General features: G+C 36.5%; 1 protein-coding gene across 1 annotated transcript in view; it reads right to left on the bottom strand.

Moving 5' to 3' along the window:
* STK33 (serine/threonine kinase 33) overlaps window positions 1–23,394 on the bottom strand; it is a 157,889-nt gene that overhangs the window by 1,700 nt on the left and 132,795 nt on the right. Inside the window, exons 5-9 of the mRNA XM_008054578.1 lie at window positions 20,891–20,995; window positions 15,612–15,750; window positions 12,701–12,789; window positions 10,796–10,880; window positions 3,469–3,544 (exon numbers count right to left, since the gene is read on the bottom strand). Coding sequence (XP_008052769.1) covers window positions 3,469–3,544; window positions 10,796–10,880; window positions 12,701–12,789; window positions 15,612–15,750; window positions 20,891–20,995 — 494 coding nt within the window. The remainder of the gene's footprint in view (window positions 1–3,468; window positions 3,545–10,795; window positions 10,881–12,700; window positions 12,790–15,611; window positions 15,751–20,890; window positions 20,996–23,394) is intronic.

The following is a 23,394-nucleotide window of genomic DNA, read 5'->3' as shown; positions in this document are numbered from 1 at the left end:
TACATCTATTCTTCAACTCTCAGGACTATATTTTTCCACTTTCTTACTGAAAGAATAAAATGTATGCCATTACAACAAAATGGCAAATTCCATTGTACTTACTAAATTTCAGATCTATTCTGTACATAAGTATAATAATCTCTAAATCTTTTAGCAGTTACATTTTTACTGATTTTCTTTAGTTATATTTTTCTTTAAGTTTCTAAAAGTCTGATACATGAACATTTTCTAAATACATCAAAATTTGATAAATATTTTTGTGATATTAATGACAATGATGACTTTTCCAGGAAAAAAAAAAAGTTGCTTTCATCCTAGGAGTTATCGACTAGGTCAGATAACAGAGCTTTTCAGAGAATAGTATTTACCAAAGTGTTCTGCAACCACTTATTTCAACACTTTTTATTTCTCTAGCTCATTCTGACCCTCCTCTTTCTCATCTCACTTGCCTTTCCATTGTTTGGTTTAAAAATGCAATTTTAAAAAAAACCATAAAAAACAAAAGACCCAGAAAAATGGCCTTATGGACAATTACTATCTATTACAACAAATGCAGGCCGGCAAAAGCATAGTTCTTTGAGTTTGTTGTCAACCAGTGATGTGCACAACCACCAATTTCTTAGCTGCCCCTACATTGCCTGACTAGCATAAGGGCTATAGCCACTATATAGCTCAAGGGCTACATTTTAAAAATTCCACTTTTTTCTGTCCTTTGCAATTTTACTTACACAAAAATATATCTAATGGTTGGTCAATCAGCAGCATACGAAATTTTATTACTTATTGCAGCAATTTTCTGCACATCCAGAAAAGGGAATCTGAGACATGAAAAATGTCTTTTAAAGTCTTCCTATTATTTTCTGTTGCATTCATAGGAATCAAAACAGCAAAAGATAGTAACCATGAGGAATATTTATTTAATTTCACCTTGAGACGTGTTATCAATGTCCAATTAAGCAAAGATGAATCAGAGGTAATTGATAAACAAGAAAATAACCTCTCTGGAGAAGGTAATATATTTGTGCTCTTGTGAAGGAAATTATGTATAACACCACTGGGCTCAGACAGATTAATGAATAAGCACTGATTAACTAAGTAACTCTACTGTAGAGAAAAGAAGACATCACATAATTATATACAGGCATGCTCTAAAGCAGAAAAATTAAAATTATAAATTATATCTTTAAGAAAGATAAAGATTTTTAAGATACGTAATACACTCATTTTCCTTAACACCAAATTCAAACTAAGGAGGTGGCAAACATCTCATGAATTGTGTCAAATTAGATTATACATATTATGTTTTGACTTTTGTTATCCAGAAAGTCTTGAGAGTATAAAAGACTAATTTTAAATAGTTGTATTTTAATTAAAGACTAAGGCTCATAACTTTTGCACTGTAATTCTAATCAACACAAAGCAATGATCAAAAACTTTGCATATACACTTATACTTTATGTAATCTAAGCAATGATCTGTGTTGACCAGCTGAGTTACATCCACAATCACATCATCCAGTTTCTACTGCGTGTGCATTCCATTTCACAGAACTGTGGAAACGTAACTACTGTGATGTCAATATTTAGAAACGATCTAGAAGAGGTAGTGCATACTGAAATCTTCAATGTGACCATAAAACTAATGTTGCATCAAAATAAAAATGTTCATATTCACCGAGAGGCAGAACAATGGTCACTAACTTTTCAGAACACCTCTTAGCCAATTCACTTTAATTCAATTTAACAAACATATTGAGCACTCAATACGTGCTTACTATTGTAGTAAATATCAGGAATGCAAAGATGAATAAGATCTCTGTCCTTCATGGAATTTAGAACAAGGAAAACCGATATGATATTCATAATATTACAACATTGTAACCTAGTTTTAGAAAGTATTATGAGAACACATAAAAGTGAACAATTAATTCTATCAAATTTACACATGAGCAAACCTTCCCAGTTAAATATTCCTATTTTGTTATATTTTCCTTTCAACATTACTGTTTTGCATGCATTCTTGTATGCTGCTTTAAATCCTCTGCAGAGTGGGAAAAGTATATACATAATAAATGTAGTAACTCTGCTATAATGGGGTAGGACAGGAGTTAGGGAAACAGAAGTCTTTAATGTTTGAGCGGGGTCCACCCAGGGGAGAAGCTGACAGAGAAGAAAACAAACACACACATGCCCACATACACCCCTGAGGCATGCAGTGTAGAGGGTGTTTGAGTAATGAAGAGTGGCCTTGAATCACCACATCAGGTGCATGGGAACACACATCCAGCCCAAAATTGGAAAGGCATGCTGGAATCAGGTCACAAAAGATGTGCTACGCCATACCATGCCATGACAAGATGCTCTAATATTTTTCTATAGTAAAACATAATTGTCAGAGATTTTTAATCAGGAAAGTAGTACGATCAGATTTGGTCCTGTTCTTTAGAAGGATAACCTTGATAGCAGCATGAAGGAAAAACTGGGGAGGGTGATCAGAGGCAGGGAGAATAGTCATAAAGATCCTGTAATGAGCCGGGCTCGGTGGCTCAGCCTGTAATCCTGCGCCTTTGGGAGGCTGAGGTGAGTGGATTGCCTGAGCCCGCGGGTTCGAGACCCGCCTGGGCAGCAAGACCTCATCTCTACAATAAATCAAAAAATCAGCCAGGCGTGGTAGCACATGCCTGTAATTCTGGCTACTCGGAAGGCTGAGGCGGAAGGATCACCAGAGCCCAGCAGGCGAGGCTGCGGTGGCCGGAAGCAACCACTGCACTCCAGTCTGGGCGACCGAGTGAGACTCCAATTCAAAAAAAAAAAAAAAAAGATCCTGTAATGTTCTAGAAAAGGGATCATATGGAGAAATTATGTAGGTGAAGAGAAATCAAAGAATAGGTAAGGATACTTCAAAGGAAAAAATGAACAGGACACGAGAATCATGAATCTTGAGAGTGAGAGAGAAAGAAGAGCAAGGATGAGTGAGGCTTCAGTAGCATTAAGAGGATTGGGAATTACAGAATACTCCCAGCTTCCAAATGAACCTGCACCTAGTTAGTGCCCACTCATCACCTATGCCCTGTCTATAGGGGTAGATCTAGTGTCAGATTGCTGTGCCTTCCTGTACCTGATATGCTCTGAGTAAATCTCAAGAGAAAACACAAAGAAGCTTGTGGTTTGTAGCAAGGGATCAGGAGGGCGTTAAGGAAAATTTTTCATTTTGCTCAGATCATATGGTGGATTGTTGCAGTTATAGATCAATGAAAAGCAAAGCTGAAAGTTATAAATTTACAGTATTAAAAAATACCTAAGGGATGTACCTGACAACTAATAAGAGAGCTTTTAGAATGACTTCCCAATTGGCTTTTAAAAACACTTTAAAATATATATATTATTTAGTTTTAATATAAAACCTATATCATTCTACTGTAGGAGACTATCCATTCATTTTAAAGTGTACATTTAGCAAGCTACTTACAAAATGTACATTATGACACCTATGCTCCAAATGTCACACTGCTGGCTATAGTCGTGGGCATTGATAACTTCAGGGGCTGCCAAACAAGCAGAAATAAAATAATATTAATAATACAATAAATGACTTTTAAATGCTTAAACACAAAGCATGAAAAATGTGATGATGTGTTGTAATTTATTCCCCCATTGGGAAAAAAGAACCAACAGCAGATGTTGAATGAATAATGTACAGGCCTTAACAACTGATGTCACTGTATCCTCACCCCATCACTTAGCTTCTAATGGAACGACGGCATAAACTGCATAACTAAATGTACTACTCTTTATTCCTCTGAAATTGTTAAAAAGGATTTTGCAAAGATTGTGTAGTTACAGTAGAAGACAATATCTCAGTCCTTTCCCCAAAATAGAATTGAATATATGCCTTAAGTGGATGTAATAGAAAGCATGTGGAAATCTGGATTCACAGAAAAACTAAGATAAGTAAGTATAAATCATGTTAGTAAAAGAATAATAATAATTACATCACAGCACTTCTATGGCACAATAGAAATTGTTCTCCACATTTTCAAATGAGAAAACTAAGCCAAAGAGAGATCTGCTATAAGACTGGATTAAAAAGCCAATTAGTCACAGGATATGGACTAGGATCCAGGCATTTGTGACTCCCCAGCTCTGTGTTCCTTGCTTTACAAAGGTGTTCACTATACGGTTCCTTTAAATAGCCTTCTCAAAGTGCATCTTTTTTTTTTAACTTTAAGCTTTAACATAGCATTTTTTTTTTTTTTTTTTTGAGTTGGAGTCTCACTCTGTCGCCCAGGCTGGAATGCAGTGGCACACTCACAGCCACCCCAGTGTCGACCTGCTGGCTCTGGGGATTCTTCCACCTCAGCCTTCCAAATAGCTGGAACTACAGGCAGGCACTACCACACCCGGCTCATTTTTTATTTATTGTGGAGACAAGGTCTCGCCAAGTTGCCCAGGCTGGTCTCGAACCCACAGGCCCAGGCAGTCCACTTGTTTCGGCCTCTCAAAGTGCTGGGATTACAGGCTGGGTCACTGAGCCTGGCCAACATAGCATATTTTTAACAATCAGATTTTGGGGGGGGGGGGCGGGCGGGTAATGGCTGTTTGGTTTTTTTTTATTTGTTTTGGCGTTTTTTTGTGGGACAGGGCTCACTCTGTCATCCAGGCTGGATTACAGTATGTGATCATAGCACACTGCAGCTTCAAACTCCTGGGCTCAATAGATCCTCCTACTTCAGCCTCCCAAGTAGTTAAGACTAGAGGTATGTACCACTATGCCTAGTAGGTTGGCTTTTTAAAAAGTCACAAATGATATTACAGGAATATGTCTATTGTACTTCTATAGATAAGCTGGGAGTCATATATTTTTCTTTAAAGAAGAAAGAAAAAAGTTATAAACATAAAAATAAAATATATGTATATATTTCAACAGAACATTAAAATCTACAAAGTATTTTTGCATAAATTGTTATTTGTAAAAATTATGTCAAGAATTCTGAGAGATGGGTATAGAGACATATGACTCCCTTTGCCAATAAAGAAACTAGGGTTCAGATATATTAAGTCACTTGCCTCAAGTTACACAGGTACTGAATGCCTCCTACACAAAAGGCATGTTTTTATTTTAGAAAAGAGTTTCAATCTCCCCCCACCTACACAAATACAGGGATAGACACACACACACTCACACACGCATGCACACATACACGTACACCTTTTACAATAACTACTAAAAGCAAAGGAATTTCATTTCCTCTTTTTTATTCTGCCTATTGCTAAAGGGATGAAAAAGCAACAAAGAGGTCAAAAGATAAACAGAAGAAAGAATGAGAAAAGGCTAAACTACAGATAACTAAAAAACTGAGTAATTTGTCTTCAAATGATTGCAAATTAACTAACTAATATTTTCCTTTCTGCAACTGCTTATATCCTTTAACTCTTATTTAAAATATTTAAATATCTAAAGTTCAAGTTGCCCTATGGCCATGTGCCTTTGACAAGGACAAATTCTGTATTAGAGTCAATGATGGATCTTCATATGGGTGTATCAAACAGCAGGGTGAGGAATCCCTGGTCTTTACTCTTTCAGAGTCATCTGAATTATCAGAGGCACTTCTACCTACACTGCCATCCCAGCCCTCATAGGGAGGCCGAGGCCAGAGTAACTGCAATAGAGCCATTTAGGAAGTCAGCAAAGCTCCACAAACCATCTGTCTTCTCTCTTGTTCTCTTACTTGTTATCAGTGTAGACAACTAATAAGCAGGCATAAAACTCAGGGTGCTTGAATATATTTTCCCCATGTAACTACAGACCAGATGTCTTTTGCCAACAGGGGGATATGAACAGAATCTCAAGTAGCCTTTTCCCAAATAAGATAAAATGATGTCAAAACTATGCATCAAGCAGGCCAAAAGCAATGAACTACGTATACTCCTCAGCAATAAAAATGAATAAACTACTGATACAATAACATGGATGAGTCTCAAAATTATTATGTGTAACAGAAGAAAAGGACAGACACAAAAGCATATGTACTATATGATTCAATTTATAGAAACTTCTAGATAAGAGAAACTGAGCTGTGTTGAAAGAAATCATTAGTGGCTACTAGGATCTGAGTAGGGGATTGACTGAAAGACACACAAAGGCACTTTCTGGGGTGATAGAAATGGTTTGTATCTTGATTGGGGTTGGTGATTACACAGAACTTGTTGAAATTTACTCTTAAAATTTGGGCATTTGATTGTATATAAAATTAGATTTCCATAAAGTAGGAGCTTTTTGGTTTTTGTTTTTATTTTTTTGAGTTGGTATCTCACTCTGTCACCCAGGCTGGAATGCAGTGGAACGATCACAGCTCACCACATCCTTGACTTCCTGGGTTCAGGCGATCCTTTTTCCTCAGCTTCTTGAGTAGCTGGGACTATAGTCTAGCTAATTTTTTGTAGAAATGGAGTCTCACTATGTTACCTAGGCTGGTCTGGAACTCCTGGGCTCAAGCAATCCTCCTGGGATTACAGGCATGAGCCACCATGTTTGTTAGTAGGTTTGTTTAAATCTATGAAAAGTGCAAAAAGAATGTGACAAAGCCCCATCTTGATGAATGACTTTAACTCTCTCTCAGAGATCAACATAAGCAGCAAGCAAAAATAAATTAACAATATGAAAAATTGGAATCACAAAGGTATCACATTTGATTTTAATAAATTCATACAGAAATTTTTATGCTCCACAAACCAGGTATACATGGTTTTAAAATATCCAATGCAACATTTGCAAAAGCTGATCATGTGTTCAATCACAGTGAAAATTCCAAAAAGTTGAAAGCTCAAGATACAATCACTTACTTCAATGAAGAAAATCAAACAGAAAAACTAGATGGCTGGGAAAACTAACATGCATTCGCATGAATATCAAACACAATCCAACCATCTGAAAAATTCTAAAAACACTTCTCAATAATTCTTGGATTAAAGAAGACTAAAACTAAACTTACAGTATAGTAAGAGACAAATCACCAATTAGAATACCACATGGCAAAACAAACAGTCAAAGAAGAACTCAGAAATAATATACAGACTTAAAGGCATCTATTAGAAAATAAGAAGCTTAAGGCTGGATATGGTGGCTCATACCTATAATCCAAGCACTTTGGGAGGCTGAGGTAAGAGGATCTCTTGAGGCCAGGAGTTTGAGATCAGCCTGGACAACAAAGGGAGATCCTGTCTCTACATTAAAAAAAATAAAATTAGTCAGGCATGTGGTGTATACCTGCAGTCCTAGCTAGACTGGAGGCTGAGGAAGAAGTATCATATGAGTCCAGGAATTTGAGGTTACAGTGAGCTATGATCATGCCATTGTACTCCAACTTGGGGGAGAGAGCAAGATTCTGGAGAGAGAGAGAGACAGAGTGACAGAGAGACAGAGAGACAGAGAGAGAATGAGAATAAGAAGCCTGAAGAACAAATAAGCATTTAACTTAGGAAGCTAAAATTAAAATAAATTATTAAGAAGGAATTCAGGAAGATAAAAGCAGACATTAATGAAAAGGCAAAGCAAATAGTATTACACATGAGCTGATATTATTGGGGGCTTTATTATTTTTTGTTTAGTAACTGTCCTAACCACTAACAAATTTGATTAAGAAAAAAATGACTAGTATTACTACAAGAGCTAAAATTGACCACTAAGTACCAGGTACTATGCTAAGCACTTTACATATATTTTCTTATTTAGTTTTCATGTCAACTTGATAAGAAAAATATTATCATGCTAAATATTCGATTCCTGTTTTTTGTCTTCAGCACTTCTCTCTAAAGTACCAGAATTTTAAGCTCGATGAAGACAAAACACTTTTAAGTTTGTTGTATTCCTAATACCTTGAACAATGTCAGACACAAAGTAGATCCTCAAAGAATGTTTGATAGATGAGTGATATAATCCTTATTACAGATGTAGAAACTGTGACAAAAGCAGATAATAAGTGTAGGGCTGAGAATCCTGAGTTAGATTTCAGAGGCCATATTGTTATACTACATCATATTACCTTCTTAAAAATATTGGAAATTAATAGGAGAATATAACTACAGATACAGAGGAGTACCTGAAAATTATAAGTGAATATAATATACATATTTATGCAAATAAAACAAAATCTCAATAAAATAAGCAATTTTCTAGAAAACATAAATTATCAAAATGTTAAAGAAGATGTAAAAAAACTTAATTTAGTATAAATTGAAAATATATAAGAAATTTTATCATCCCAAAAGTGCATCCTGCTGGACTAAAAAATTTTGAGGTGAAATTTAAAAGGTTCATAATCACATAAAAAGTGAAGATTTTTATTTTTAAATGAGATTAACATAATCCTAACATCCAAGACCTAAAAATCTACTTTCCATACAACCCAGCAATCCCCCTTCTGGGAATATACCTGGAGGAATCCAAATCATTCTATAAAAAAGATGCCTACACACGTATGTTTATTGCAGGATTATTCACAATAGCAAAAACATGGAACCAACCATGCTGCCTATTGAAAGTGGACTGGATTTTTAAAAAGTGGTACATATACACAAAATATTACACAGTCATAAAGAAGAACAAAATTATGGACTTCACAGCAACTTGGATGGATTTAGAGACCATAATATGCAGTGATCTATCACAGAAACAAAGAACTGAGTACCACATGTTCTTACTCATAAGCAGACCCTGAACATTTAACATAAGACTATAAGAAAGGGATTGGTTGCCAGGTGTGGTGGCTCGTGTCTATAATTCTAGCACTTTGGGAGGCCGAGGTGAGAAGATTGCCAGAGCCCACGGATTCGAGACCAACCTGGGCAACTTGGCAAGACCTCATCTCTACAAAAAATCAAAAAATTAGCCAGGTATGGTGGTACATGCCTGTAGTTCTAACTACTTGGAAGGCTGAGGCAGAAGGATCACCTGAGCCCAGCAGGTGGAAGCTGTGGTGGCTATGAGTGTGCACTGCACTCCAGCCTGAGCAACAGAGTGAGATTCCAACTCAAAAGAAAAAAGAAAGAAAGAAAGAAAAAAGAAAAGAAAAGGAAAGGGATTGGCAGTAGCAGGACACTGCTGGGGGTGGTGGTATATAACATCAATAAGGGTACCTGATCTCAAACCAGGCAAAGTGGGGACCAAAGGGAGGTCCAAACTTTACCTGTACGATGACCAATTATCTACCTGATCCTGAATTGTTCCCCACATTTTAAAAATAAAAAATAAATTAAATTAAATTTTAAAAAGTAACTACTGATTTTTAAAAAAACAAAGGCAACACAAAAGAAGAATAGTTCTGGTCAAACTCCTAAGTGCTTTGAGAAATCTCCAAACTGCTTTCCACGAAAGTTCAACTAGCTTACATTCCCACCAACTATGTAGAAGTGTTCCTTTTTCTCTGCAGCAGTGCCAGCACCTGTTGTGTTTTGGTTTTTGGTTTTTTGGTGTTTTTTTTTTTTTGACTTTTCAATGATACCCATCCTTACTGGTATTAGGTGGTATCTCATCGTAGTTTTGATTTGCATTTCTCTGATGATTAGTGATGCTGAGCATTTTTTCATGTTTGTTGGCTGCTTGTATGTCTTCCTTTGTGAAGTGTCTGTTCATGTCCTTTGCCCACTTTTTAATGGAGTTGTCTGTTTTTTATCTTCAATTCATTGGAGTTCCTTATGGATTCTGGATGTTGGGTCTTTGTTGGATGCAGAGTTTGCAGAGATTTCCCCCCATTCTGTGAGCTGTCTCTTTACTTTCTTAATGGTTTCTTTTAACATATAGAAGTTTTTTAGCTTGATAAGGTTGCAACTGTCAATTTCCATTTTTTTCTGCATTTGTTTTTGAGGACTTGGCCATAAATTCATTGCCTAGGCCAATTCTAGGAGAGTGTTCCCTAGGTTTTCTTCTAAGATTCTTCCAGTTTGAGGTTTACATTTAATTCTTTGATCCATTTTGAGTTAATTTTTGAATATGGTGACATGTAGGGCTCCAGTTTCATTCTTCTGCAAATGCTTAGTCAGTTTTCCCAGCACCATTTGCTTACTAGGGTTTTCTTTCCTCAGTGTTTGTTTTTGTCAGTTTTGTCAAAGATGAGTTGGTTGAAGGTCTGTGGTTTTATTTCTGGGTTCTCTGTTCTGTTTCATTGGCCTTTGTATCTACTTTTGTACCATTACCATGCTGTTTTAGTTACAGTAGCTTTATAGTAAAGTTTGAAGTCTGGGAGTGTGATACCACCAGCTTTGTTCTTTTTGATAAGGATTGTTTCAGCTATTTGGGCTCTCTCTCTCTTTTTTTTTTGCTTCCATATGAATTTAAGTATTGTCTTTTTTTAGGTTTGTAAAAAATGTTCCTGGTAGTTTGATTGGGATTGCATTGAATCTGTAAATTGCTTTGAATAGTATGGACATCTTAATAATATTGATTCTGGAAATATACCCAAAGGCACACAAATCACTCCACCAAAAAGACACCTGCATGTGTATGTTTATTGTAGCACTAGTCACAACAGCAAAAACATGGAACCCACTCAGATGCCCAATGAAGGTAGAATTGGATTTTTTAAAAGTGTAGTACATATATATGATACAGTACTATGCAGTCATAAAGAAGAACAAAATCATGTTCTTTGCAGCAACATGGATGCAGCTAGAGATTATCATTCTAAGTGAATTATCACAGAAACAAAAAACTGAATACCATATGTTCTCATTCTCATAAATGGACATTAAAAATTGGGCACATAGCTATTTTTAAAAATCATTTAAGTCTACTAACTTACCCATATAAATAGGAGTTCCACATGTGGTCTGCAGCATGCCTTCACTCCTACCTTGCTTCTTCACTGCTAAGCCAAAATCAGTCACCTAGGTGAAAAAAATTCAGGCACAGTCACCTGTTTTTCTGTCCCAAAGCTCACTCATTCTGAAAACAGGACTTTCACCACATTGTACTCGCACAGCATTTGGAATTCTTGGAGGTGGGGGACTTCACTTATATTATTAATAAGGACCTTGCTTTTCCTTCCCCACCAACTCTCATTATGGAGAAGAAATTTGGTAAAAAAAAGAAGTTTGCTCAAATCTTGAGAGAACACCCATGATTTAATTGTTCTTGCCCTCTAATTAAATTTACAGTTCAATATAGGAAGTTGTATCATGAAAGAAGGCACTTATACTTTTTTCATATTAAAAAGTTTTTGTAAAAGTTCTTTCATTGTAAAATACATTCTGGCCTTAATGTATTTATCTATTTTTCTGATAATCAAGTTATGTTCCAGTTAAAGCACAGTTATAAATGCAAATCATTATCCATGTCAGCTCCCACTGAAACTCTTTTTAATAATTATTTATAATTACTAAACACTATCTTTTCTTTACTATTATCTCCTTTGCATTTCTAGAGTATATTAATTAAAACAATTACTACACTATTAAAAAATATGAGAAACAAATAAACAGAAAAAAGCCCACAACAACATAGTATCAACTACAAACACAATGGAGGCCAATTGCTACAACTGTAATCTTTCTACTCAGTTCTAAAGTGAGGTCAGTAAACATTTGGTTACTCAGTATGTGCCCTTGGATTATCCCCCAAGTAGGAATAACCTTAAACTAAAAGCAGAAAAACATGCACATTTATTGATCACACAACCAAATATAGGCTCTTGATCTGCAGACACTGAACGCAGTTTCTAGTGCCCTATGGAATAAGAAATGCTCCTATTAATATGTGATACCACTATTTTTCTAAATAGATAAATCAATTTCTCCAGAAATTTTCATAAATATTCCACTTAGAACATATGATACATATCTTTTTCTACAAAAAAAACTACACAGATATACAAAATATACAGAAAGTTTCACAATCCAATTTAGTTCTTTGGAGAGCATTCATTGAATGTTAACTGAGCACATACTATGTTTCATGCACTACTCCAGGTATAAAGTGAATAAGACATGCATAATTCCTGCCTTCGTGGAGTTTACAGTAGAACTATTCAAGAACAATCACTTGGGTAAACCAGCAATGTTGTTAAACCTACTTATATTACATGAAGATTTAGTTACTGCAACGGAGTGAGCTTCTTACAGACATTTCATTTCTAAACCAATACATTCATATATTTTGAAAGCAGCCACTATTAACATGCTAAATAATAAATAATGTGTCCTATCATTTATTTGACATTAAGGAACACTTAATTTTAATAAAATTTTTTAAATAAACACTTGGCACATTAATTGTGCTTAGAACATAAATATTAATACCCAGGAAAAATTTCCATGAAAAATACAGACTTTAGAATTAATTCAGTATCAAGAGCACAGCCAAGGTGTGCTTTTCTCTAAATCTGTAACACATTTGCATCAAATTACCAGGCATAATTTTGAAATTAATTAGAATCCAGAGCATCTGTTTGCTTACTATTAACTAATGATTTAAAACTATTCAAATAAATATATACTTTTAAAACCATATTCAATAGCACCACTTAACCTGTAAAATTATTTTTGTCAGTTACAACTTTTTTCGTGAAATTTTTATTTTTAAACACAAGTCACCTAATTTTCTGGCTGCTCAGAAGCTACCAAAATGTACCTAAAAAGAAGAGGTCTTTTGCCGTCTTGCTATTAAACTGTTTATGGTTGAATATTTATCACCATTTCTAATATCTTACCTTTATGTTTAAGTTCAATTCATTGTTAGCATCAATAAAGCTGCTTTTAACCAATATGTTTTCCAGTTTTAGATCTCTATGTACAATATCTACCAAGAAAATAACCAAAAAAATGAAATTAATATTGGAAAAATAATTGGAGGGCACACAAATAAATATAATTGACAAATTAATATCCACTGTTGAAAATTTGAGGAGGACCAAACATAATTCTGCCCTGTTCTATTCTCGTGTTTATTAACCCCTTTCCCCACATTTCTCACCTTAAGCCATTTCCTTTCACTCCTTCAACTCTACCCATTCCCTTGGAGCCTTAAGCAGCTCTTCATGATGAATGGTCTGGGGAACGTGAGGGAGGAGCCTATCCAAGCCTGGGTACTCCCAGAAGGAGGGGATAATAGCCACAAACCCTACAAGGTTTCCCATATCCTTAGGACTTCAAATAGAGGATTACTTCCTCACTTCTATGTATATGTTACTGTCAACATAAACATTTTAACACACTGCAACTTGGCTACACATATACAAACTATATTCATTTCAGTATATTTTTCTACAGCATCAATACACATTTTCTTACTCTTTATATTTTAAAACCAACCAAACAAAAACCCTTGATTCACAAAATCTCCAGCTGAACATATCAGAGCTCAGGTAGGATTTTTGTGTAATACAAATAATCATGTATCAAACACTTCCTTTGCAAATAATTAATTCAGTTCATATCCATAACAATCATTTCCCTAGACATAAAAAGTTACATGTATATTGCTAGAAAATACTGCTAGTAATTGCTAGAAAAAATGTAATTTAATGAGCCCTGGACTGGCAATTTTTCCTAATCGATTATAGCTCCTTTACTCAATTCCCAGGCTTTGTTTTTGGAATTTTTACTGTTTCAAATGCTCTGCTTGCTTCTTTTTACATAAATACCACACTTTTAAAACTAATATATCTTTATATATTTTGACTTATGGCAGGACTATCTGCTGCTTCCACTGTTCTTGTTCTTGTTTTTCATTATAATTTTGGCTATTCTCACCCATTTTAGAATAACCTTATCAAGGTCTATGAAAAGTACTATGAAGATTCTGTTTGGAATGATACTGAACTTATAGTCTAATATGGGAGGATATCAAGCCCTTGCAAAAATTGTCTCTCTCTGTCTGGAAAGCCCACTCTTTATTTTCTGTATTGTATTCCTCAGATCAAACATAGCTCCCTCTGTGAATTCTTTACTGACTTTTCTTTTCTTTTCTTTTTTTTGAGTTGGAGTCTCACTCTGTCGTCCAGACTGGAGTGCAGTGGCCGCTCCCGGCCACCGCAGCCTCGACCTGCTGGGCTCTGGCGATCCTTCCACCTCAGCCTTCCGAGTAGCCGGAATTACAGGGGCGCGCTACCAGTAGCCCGGCTAATTTTTTGATTTTATTGTAGAGATGAGGTCTTGCCTGCCCAGGCGGGTCTCGAACCCACGGGCTCGGGCAATCCACTCACCTCAGCCTCCCAAAGGCGCGGGATTACAGGCTGAGCCACCGAGCCCGGCTAATGAGGCACTTACACTCCTGTAATATTTGCCCTTTATATAACTTTCCATTAAGGAATTATTATGTTGCATTACAATTTGTTTTCCATACTCAATCTCCCAGCAACCTGAATCTCTTGAGGGATGGGGGCCTTGTCCCTTCATCTCTGTAATTCTATGACCAATCACACAGCAGTAGGTGCTCAGGAAATATCTGCTGAATGAACCACTGGGTTCCAGTATCAACTTTGCCACACCAAACCATGTCTCTGCACCTCTCTGGAATAAAGTTTTTCTCATCTGTAAAATGAGACGGTTCTAAAGTCACATGTAGCCTTGAAGAAAAAAGGGGAGGAGCCTGAGGAAAAGCAGCGGCAGCAACACCAAAGAATAGTAGAGTAATCCGAATTTTTAAATGTGGTTTTTAAAGTATTGTGGTTTAAGAGTTTAAAGTGTTACATTATAATGGTGGATTAATGACATTATACATTTGTTAAAACCCACAGAATGTACAACACCAAGAGTGAATCTTAATGTAAACTATGGATTTTAGGTGAGTGATGTGTCAATGTAGGTTTATCAATTGTAACAAATATATCACTCTGAGGATTTTGATAGTGGAGGAGGTTGTACTTATGTGGGAGCAGACGAATATATGAAAAATCTCTATACTTTCCACTCAATTTTGCTGTGAACTTAAAATTGCTTTTAAAAAAATGAAGTTTAGCCGGGCTCGGTGGCTCAGCCTGTAATCCCGTGCCTTTGGGAGGCTGAGGTGAGTGGATTGCCTGAGCCTGCGGGTTCGAGACCTGCCTGGGCAGCGAGACCTCATCGCTCCAATAAATCAAAAAATCAGCCGGGCGTGGTAGTACATGCCTATAATTCCGGTTACTCAGAAGGCTGAGGCGGAAGGAACGCCGGAGCCCAGCAAGTCGAGGCTGCAGTGGCCGGGAGTGGCCACTGCATTCCAGTCTGGGCGACAGAGTGAGACTCCAATTCAAAAAAAAAAAAAAAGAAGAAGTTCAAAAAGGCAAAAAACAAAAAATGCTAGAACATATAGATTTTTAATGTCACTATTAATATATGTTTTCTGGAAATTTCAAATTTATCATTGATTTGCCTATTTTTTATTTTATAATACTAGCTGCTTTTCAAATAGAATAAAAATGTTCATAATTTTATTCTTATTCATGTACAATATATTGTATAACCACCTTGTTCCTAATTAAAATATACCTAAAGTTAAAAGGAAAACATTTTAATTAAAAATTAAATCTTCTGTATTAGCAGGTATCATTTATGCAACTATGAATTCAGAATAAAATTACCCTTAAACAAAACTGATATCTGCATTCATGGAGTCAATGAATGGGATGATTCTCTTCTTACCATTATTGTGAAGATATGCTATAGCTGATGCAAGACTTTGGATGATCCATCTTGTCTCATTCTCTGAGAAATTCCCTTTCCTATCCAGAATTTCTTTGAGTTCTCCATCCTCACAAAGTTCCATCACAAGGTACATTTTCTGACATTACATATTTAGGAGAGAGAGAGAGAAAATTGTATAGCTGGAGGTGTTTTAAATATTATATATTACATACATAATCACAATCTTAATCATCAATCTATCCATTCAAAAATATTTATTATCTATCATGTAGAAGATACTGTAGTAGATAATGAAGAAACAAAGGAGTATAAGACAGTCTTCACCCTCAAGAAGCAAACAGATAATTATAATTACAATATCATGTGATAACTGCTAATGGCCTCCATGCCATCTCTACCTAAAGAATGCTCATTGATGAGCAACATTAAAGCCCAGTCTGGATTTCTGAATAGGGACTTATGAGTAGAGAATGTGGGGAAGAACAGGCAGAGCACATGGTATTCACAAAGACTCCAAAGCTTGAAACAGCACTGGCTGTTAAAAGAACAAATATCTCAGTGTTAGTAGCATTGGGAGCTCAGTAGGATGAAGAGTGGAGTGGTGAGGGGTGAGGCTAGAAAGAACAGGTTGGTGCCTGATTGTAAAAAGCCTTGCATATCATGCTAAGGAACATGACTTTTCCCCCATATTCAATAAGGAGCCACTGAAGGTTTTTAAGTGTCTTGGGCGTGGAGGGGCTGGAGATAATGCTATTACCAAGTATGCATTTCTAAATGAACACTCTAGCAGTAATGTAGAACAGGACTCAGCAAATGTTTTCTAGAAATTGACCAGACCCAACAGCAAGTCATATGGTCTCCTTCACAACTACTCAACTCTGCTGCTGTAGCATGGAAGCTACCAGAAGCAATATAACAAAACTTTATTTATAGACTCTGAAATTTCAGGCTTATATAATTTTTGCATCATGAAATATTATTCTTTTACATTTTTTCAACCACTTGGAAGTGTAAAAAAGTTAGTTAATGGGTCATATAAAAATAGGCAGATTTGCCTTGTAGGGTGTAGTATGCTGACCTCTGTTTAGAGAGGGCAGATGTGAAGCATAGAATAAAAAGAAGGGGAAATAAAAAAGAATGTAAAAAAAAATACCTACAAGGAAGATACAGTGTGATTTAGTAACTAATCAGGTGTCAGTGGTAAGAAGTCAAGGAGGAAGTGCCTCTTTCTCATTGGCTGTTGCTGTTGAGGCATATTAAGATCACTTTAGGTATTCCAGCATCAAGTTATCTGTTGAGTTAAGAAGATTCACAGCCTACTAAAACACAAGTCTTTTTCATACATATTGCTATTCAAACATATAGTACACTTCCGTCTCCATTCTAACCTCTGGTGCTAGATTTTTGTTGTTTTTTAAGATTCTGGGGCCTGAATCTGTCCTTATAAACACTGCTGATGCAACTTCTGTGTTCAATCAATAAGCATGAAAACAGGAAAGGAAGGTTAACACCCTTCCTTCCTACAGCCACAATTCTGATACTGAACCTCAGGCTGCTTTAGAATTGCAAAAGTAACTGTAAAGTCTGACACATAAAAATCTTTTGAACTGGACCATATTTTTTCCACTGATGGCACCGTATAGATTACTGGTACACAAAATGATAAGTGAGCCATTTGGAAGGAAAAGTTGCATTAGTAGTACTTACAATATAAATTGATATCAACTTTAAATATGTAAATTGAGCTGGGCTCAGTGGCTCAGCCTGTAATCCCGCGCCTTTGGGAGGCTGAGGTGAGTGGATTGCCTGAACCCGCGAGTTCGAGACCCGCCTGGGCAGGCGAGACCTCATCTCTACAATAAATCAAAAAATTAGCCAGGCGTGGTAGTGTGCGCCTGTAATTCTGGCTACTCAGAAGGCTGAGGCGGAAGGATCGCCAGAGCCCAGTGGGTAGAGGCTGTGGTGGTGGGGAGTGGCCACTGTACTCCAGTCTGGGCAACAGAGTGAGACTCCAACTCAAAAAGTAAATAAATAAATAAATATGTAAATTGGTCAAAGTTATAGCAATAAAAGTTGTAAGTCTTTCTGTAATTATTAGAAACACTTATGTAGGCCTGGAGAACCTTTAGACTCACAAGAAACCATAGCATAGTCAGGCTGAATGATCAGTACCATGGCACAACTAATCAGGCAGCAATTTCCATTAATCTTTAAAATGGCTTCAACAGACAATCTATACATCTGTGTGTTTATGGAGCAAAGAGGGCAGATTTAACCTATGAATCAAGGGCAAGCAATACACACACACACACACACACCAGATAATGGTCCTTTGCATTCTAACTATTCTAGATTTAGACTCCTGCCTGTGCCCATGATTGTGTAACAGAGACTAGACTTACCCTCTCGCCTGAAACAACTTAAGAAACGAACAAAATCTATAAAACAATAATTTCAGACATTCAACACCAAGTAGCATAGGGTACTATGATCCCTGAGAGAGAGGAAACACAGAAGGCAAGCCCATGATTAGCCTAGTTTAATGTTGGAAACAATTTCCAGACCACAGAACAGGGAGGGGGAATCCAAGGAGAGCCCAGCAGTCTCCATGAACTAAGGAGGTGGAGCTGGGAGTCCAGGAAGGACAAAACAACTAAAGTTCACAGGACAGAGTATCAAAGAGAAGAAACCTGCAGAGAAAGAAAGCTCCAGTGATTTGCAGACGGCCCCCTCAAGTCTTTGGCAGACTACCAATCAACACCTGTGTATGAAGAAACTACCCAAAGCTGGGGGGAGAAAACCTGGAAAGGGAGAAGAGGGAACAATCACTGGAGCTTACACACAGCCAGGAAAAGTTTGTGTTCCCATTAGCCATAATTCATAGGGCACTGGGGAGAGTACTCAGCAGGGCTGTACCACAGTAGTAGAGAAAAATTAGTTTTGGACTAAAGGTTGCTCCGGTGCCACCTAGCAAAGCTTAAAGCAATCTTCAAAAGTGTTTCCAAGTGACTTAACTATATCCTAGAATAAAGCTCAAGAATGATTACAAGAATATAAAAATATCTAGCAGTCAATAAAGTAAAATTCACAATGTCTGGCATCCAATAAAAAATTAATACAAAGAAGCAGGAAAGTATAAATCCTAATGGCGGAGAAAAAAAAATCCATCAATTGAAAATGACCTAGAAATGACACATAGGATAAAATTAGTAGAAAAGGACATTTAAACAGTTTTTATAACTATATTCAAGAAGAATGAAGAATGACTGAGAATGTTAAGTAGATACATGGGCAATATTTTTTTAAAAACCAAATCAAATTTCCACTGGAAGAGATTAACAACAAATACAATGCTACAGAAAAAGAGATTACTGAATCTGAAGACATAGCAATAGAAACTATACAAAATGAAACAAGGGAAGAAAAAAATTGAGAAAAATAATCAGAGAACATTAGCAAACTGTGGACAATATTAAGCAACCTAACTTGGAGTCTCCAAAGGGAGGGAAAGCACCAAAAAAAAAAATGAGGAAGCAATGGCCTAAAAATTCCTAAATTTAATGAAAACCATAAACTCACAGACCTATGAGACAAGAACCATGAAGAACAAAACTATATCAAAGCACCTGATAGTCAAATTGCCTAAAACTGATGATAAAGAACTAAACTATTCTAAGAAGATTTGGGGATAAAAGAAATCACAACTCTGAGGCTGAAAAGGGCAGAGAAGACTTTTGGCATTATTATCACATGTTGCATCCATAATGAATCAAGCAGAATGCATAACCTAAATTCACTATTACTACGTTAGAGACTGGCAAAGGAAATGAAGAACAATAGCTAACACTTAATGAGACAGAGGCTTTGTGTTCATTGCCCCATTTGATCTTTTTTTTTTTAAATTTTTATTGCAAAGATGTGGGGTATAATTCAGGGTTAGGTATACAAACATTAGTCACGCAGGTACCCCTGTTAATGAGGTATGCCCCCCCCCAGCAGTTTCCCTCAACTGCCAATCCCACCCCACCAACAGTTTCCCATTACTGCCAATTGCTTTCTTATAGCATTATAATTGTTCAAAATCCTTTTATGAGTGAGAACATATGGAACTCTGTTCTTTGTTTCTGTGATACTGGCAAGGATGTAGAGAAAAAGGAATGCTTCTACACTGCTGGTGGGAATGCAAACTTGTACAACCTCTCTGGAAAACAATCTGGAGATTTCTGAAAGAACTAGAAATTGACCTCCCATGTACTCAGCAATTCCCCTATTGGGAATACACCCGGAGGACCTCAAATTATTCTACAGAGAAGATACCTGCACACGTATGTTTGTTGCAGCTCTATTCACAATAGCAAAAACATGGAACCAACCATGTTGCCCATCAAAGCTGGACTGGATAAAAAAATGTGGTACATATTAACAATGAAATATTATGTAGCCATGAAGAACGACAAATATATGGACTTTGCAGCAACCTGGATGGATCTGGAGTCAATCATACCCGTTTGATCTTCCAACAACCAAATGAGGTCAACACTATTACTAAACCCATTTTACAGATGAGGAAATTGAGGTATAGAGAAGTTGAATAATTTGCCCCTGGTCTCATAACTAATAAGTGGTGGAGCTAGGATTCAAATGCACAGGCAATTAGACCCCAGAGACTGAGCACACATCTAACCACAACATTATCCTGCTTCCAAACAGAGAAAACACCCAAGTCTACAGCACTAAGCAAATCTGGAGGCAAATAATCCATGCTTTTGAACAACTCTAAATGAAAATTACAGACATTTAAAGAGAAGTGTGATAACAGGGAAATCAAAAGATAAAACACATTGGTAAGATACAGTATCTTTTACACACTATAGTGACAAATATCCCCATGCCCTTTGATTATGAAGCTAACCTTGCAAAATTATGACAATATTCTGATAGACTCTAATGGAGACACTAAGGATCAATATAAAAGAAAAGCCACCTCTTAAAATGTTCTGATCACTATTTGGTTGTATATGAATTCGTTTTAATTTTAAACATTTATTTTCAACATGCCATCCAGAACATATTACAGAAGACATCAGTCTAATCATCAGACACCTAATTATACAATCAATAATAAAAGTCCTCCTGAATGTTCTCATCAATCTCCAGTGTCAGATTCACACCAAGGACATGAGCAACTGTGCCCCAAAGGGATTGCTTTAGAACAGAAAGATACTCATTTTGTAACAATAGCAACTTTCAAAAGGCAGCGCCTAATAGAGCTTTACCTTTGGTGTCTCAAATACTTGTTCCAAATGTATGATGTGTTCATGTTTTACACTTTTTAGGATGTTTACCTCCCGTTCAAGTAACTTCACAGCAGAGCTTCCAGCCTTAATCAATGAGGAAACACACATTTCACATAATGAAACTCACTCCTATATTCCTCATATGAAAATTAGTTACTGTATATTTTTCCTACATTTTTTGAGAAGGTTCTTTTTCAAATGATAGTATGCCATTTATTCTCATGATCAGATTAAATTCTGCCCTTCTTTCTTTTGTCCAACTTTAGGTTATATATGATTTGGCCTTAAGCCAAATGTGTTTCTTGGACTGTTTCTATAATTTAGATAATAAAGTATCTGTTCCCTCACAAAATTATTCCAATTTTTAATATACTTTTTTGATAATTCTTTCAAAATTATGTTGATCCTTTGATGTTAGCATAATAAAAACAAAATCTACTTCCAGAATCATCAATTGGAGAAGACAAAAACAAAATGTTTTTCTTTTGTTTTGTTGTTGTCTTGTTTTGATTTGATTTATATGTATATCCCGTGCCTTTGGGAGGCTGAGGTGAGTGGATTGCCTTGAGCCCGCGGGTTCGAGACCCGCCTGGGCAGCGAGACCTCATCTCTACAATAAATCAAAAAATCAGTCGGGCGTGGTAGCGCATGCCTGTAATTCCGGCTACTTGGAAGGCTGAGGCGGAAGGATCACTGGAGCCCAGCAGGTCGAGGATGCGGTGGCCGGGAGTGGCCACTACACTCCAGTCTGGGCGACAGAGTGAGACTCCAACTCAAAAACAAACAAACAAACAAAAACCCACAGACAATGAAATTCTACACTTGTTTTGATTTGATTTATATGTATAAAAAAACCCACAGACAATGAAATTCTACACGAGGGCCTGCATTATCTTATTTCCTGGTCCTCTTTGTTAACTGAGGAAGACACAGAGACAGACAGACAGAGACAGAAAGAGAGAGAAGAGAGATCTTGCCTTAAGACCAAACTTAACCTCAACTTTATTTCCTAACATCTAACCCTTACCATACAGACAGCAAAAGATAAAATCAGTAACACTCCAGAGAGCACAAGGACTTCATTCAGGATATAGTGTGATTATCAACAATGTCATTTAAGAAGTTCTAGAAAGGTTTTCTCCACCTCACTACAACCACCCCCCCAATCATATAAAATTGCCATTATTTGATATTAAAATTGCCATTATTTGAGGATAAGCATTGTCCTCATTTATGGCTCTTATTTCCACATAAAAATATCCCTGCTATTTTTTTGACTGGTGCTCAACTTTAATATTCCTAATCCTGTTCTTCTATATGCACTCCCCCACCCTAGCCAGTTTGGAAGAGGACGGAACGGTTCTTAAAAGAGTAGAAAGGGATTGATCGTAAGGTGAACTTTATCTAGTTAAAATATTACCTATGGTGGTTTCTGCTTCCAGTTATCTTTACTCTTCAACCTTTAGCATCTCAGGAATGGGTAGGATACTGACCACCCTACTATGTCCCACCCATGAAGGGAAAAAGTCACATTTAAAGGTTCACCTAGAGGATCAAGAGACATACTGACTGTGAGGAGTGAATTCTTGTTTAGACTAGATATAGAAAGTTACCACACTTTCTCCCGATATCAACCTAAATTCTGTGTTCCCCTTTGTCCAAATGGCTTGACCTGACTATAATGCAATAATATACTGTTCTATTCATATATTAATTATATAATTTCATTATACTATCTTAATTCCTGCAAACTCCCAACACCAATGTGTGTTGGAAAAATTATCAATTCCTAAAATTGTAAGCAGGTATCCTGTTTATATAATCCTGAAACTGAGCCCCTGACCCTACCTACCAGAAGAGCAAAGGAAAATAATAATATCCCAGGTAGCACTTGGGATGCTACCTAGAGTTCTACTAGAGTGCTGAAAAATTCTAAAGTTTTCTAGAAATGCTCTTAATCATTTTATTAGGATTGGTATGTTATCTTACTAAACTTTAAGGAGAAATGGTATGCAATTTGCTACAGTTGTTTTAAACAATACATAAAGCCTACTATTTCATTTTGCAGATGTAATATTTATTATCACAAGTTCAAGGGGAAAACACTGTAATGTTGTCATTTTGTTTTTCCTAGGCACAGAAATGAAAAAAGTTAATGAAATGACCAAGTGTAAAAGTCTCAGGTCTTAAATTCTACCTTAAAGAGAAGCCCAGTTGTTCTCCATTCCAAGAGGAAATCCAGTAAGCAATACAGTGAATACAAGTAAACAGTATAGTAGCAAATTCTTGGAGAAAAAAAGTAGATAAAACTGAAAGAGCAGGTAGGACAAACAAACAGAATTAGCTAACAGTGAGGAAACATACAGAGAGGATAGGAGAACGATGTATCAGAACAGCATAGGGAGAGGGTCTCAGGACTTACTTCTAACCCAAACACCGCTAGCCCATAGCCCTACACCTATGCACACTGAGAACCAGCCCTT

Source organism: Carlito syrichta, unplaced genomic scaffold, assembly GCF_000164805.1.
Source record: "Carlito syrichta isolate Samal-C Ts95f unplaced genomic scaffold, Tarsius_syrichta-2.0.1 Scaffold296499, whole genome shotgun sequence".
Lineage (NCBI taxonomy): Eukaryota > Metazoa > Chordata > Mammalia > Primates > Tarsiidae > Carlito > Carlito syrichta.
This window is presented reverse-complemented; position numbering and strand designations above follow the sequence as displayed.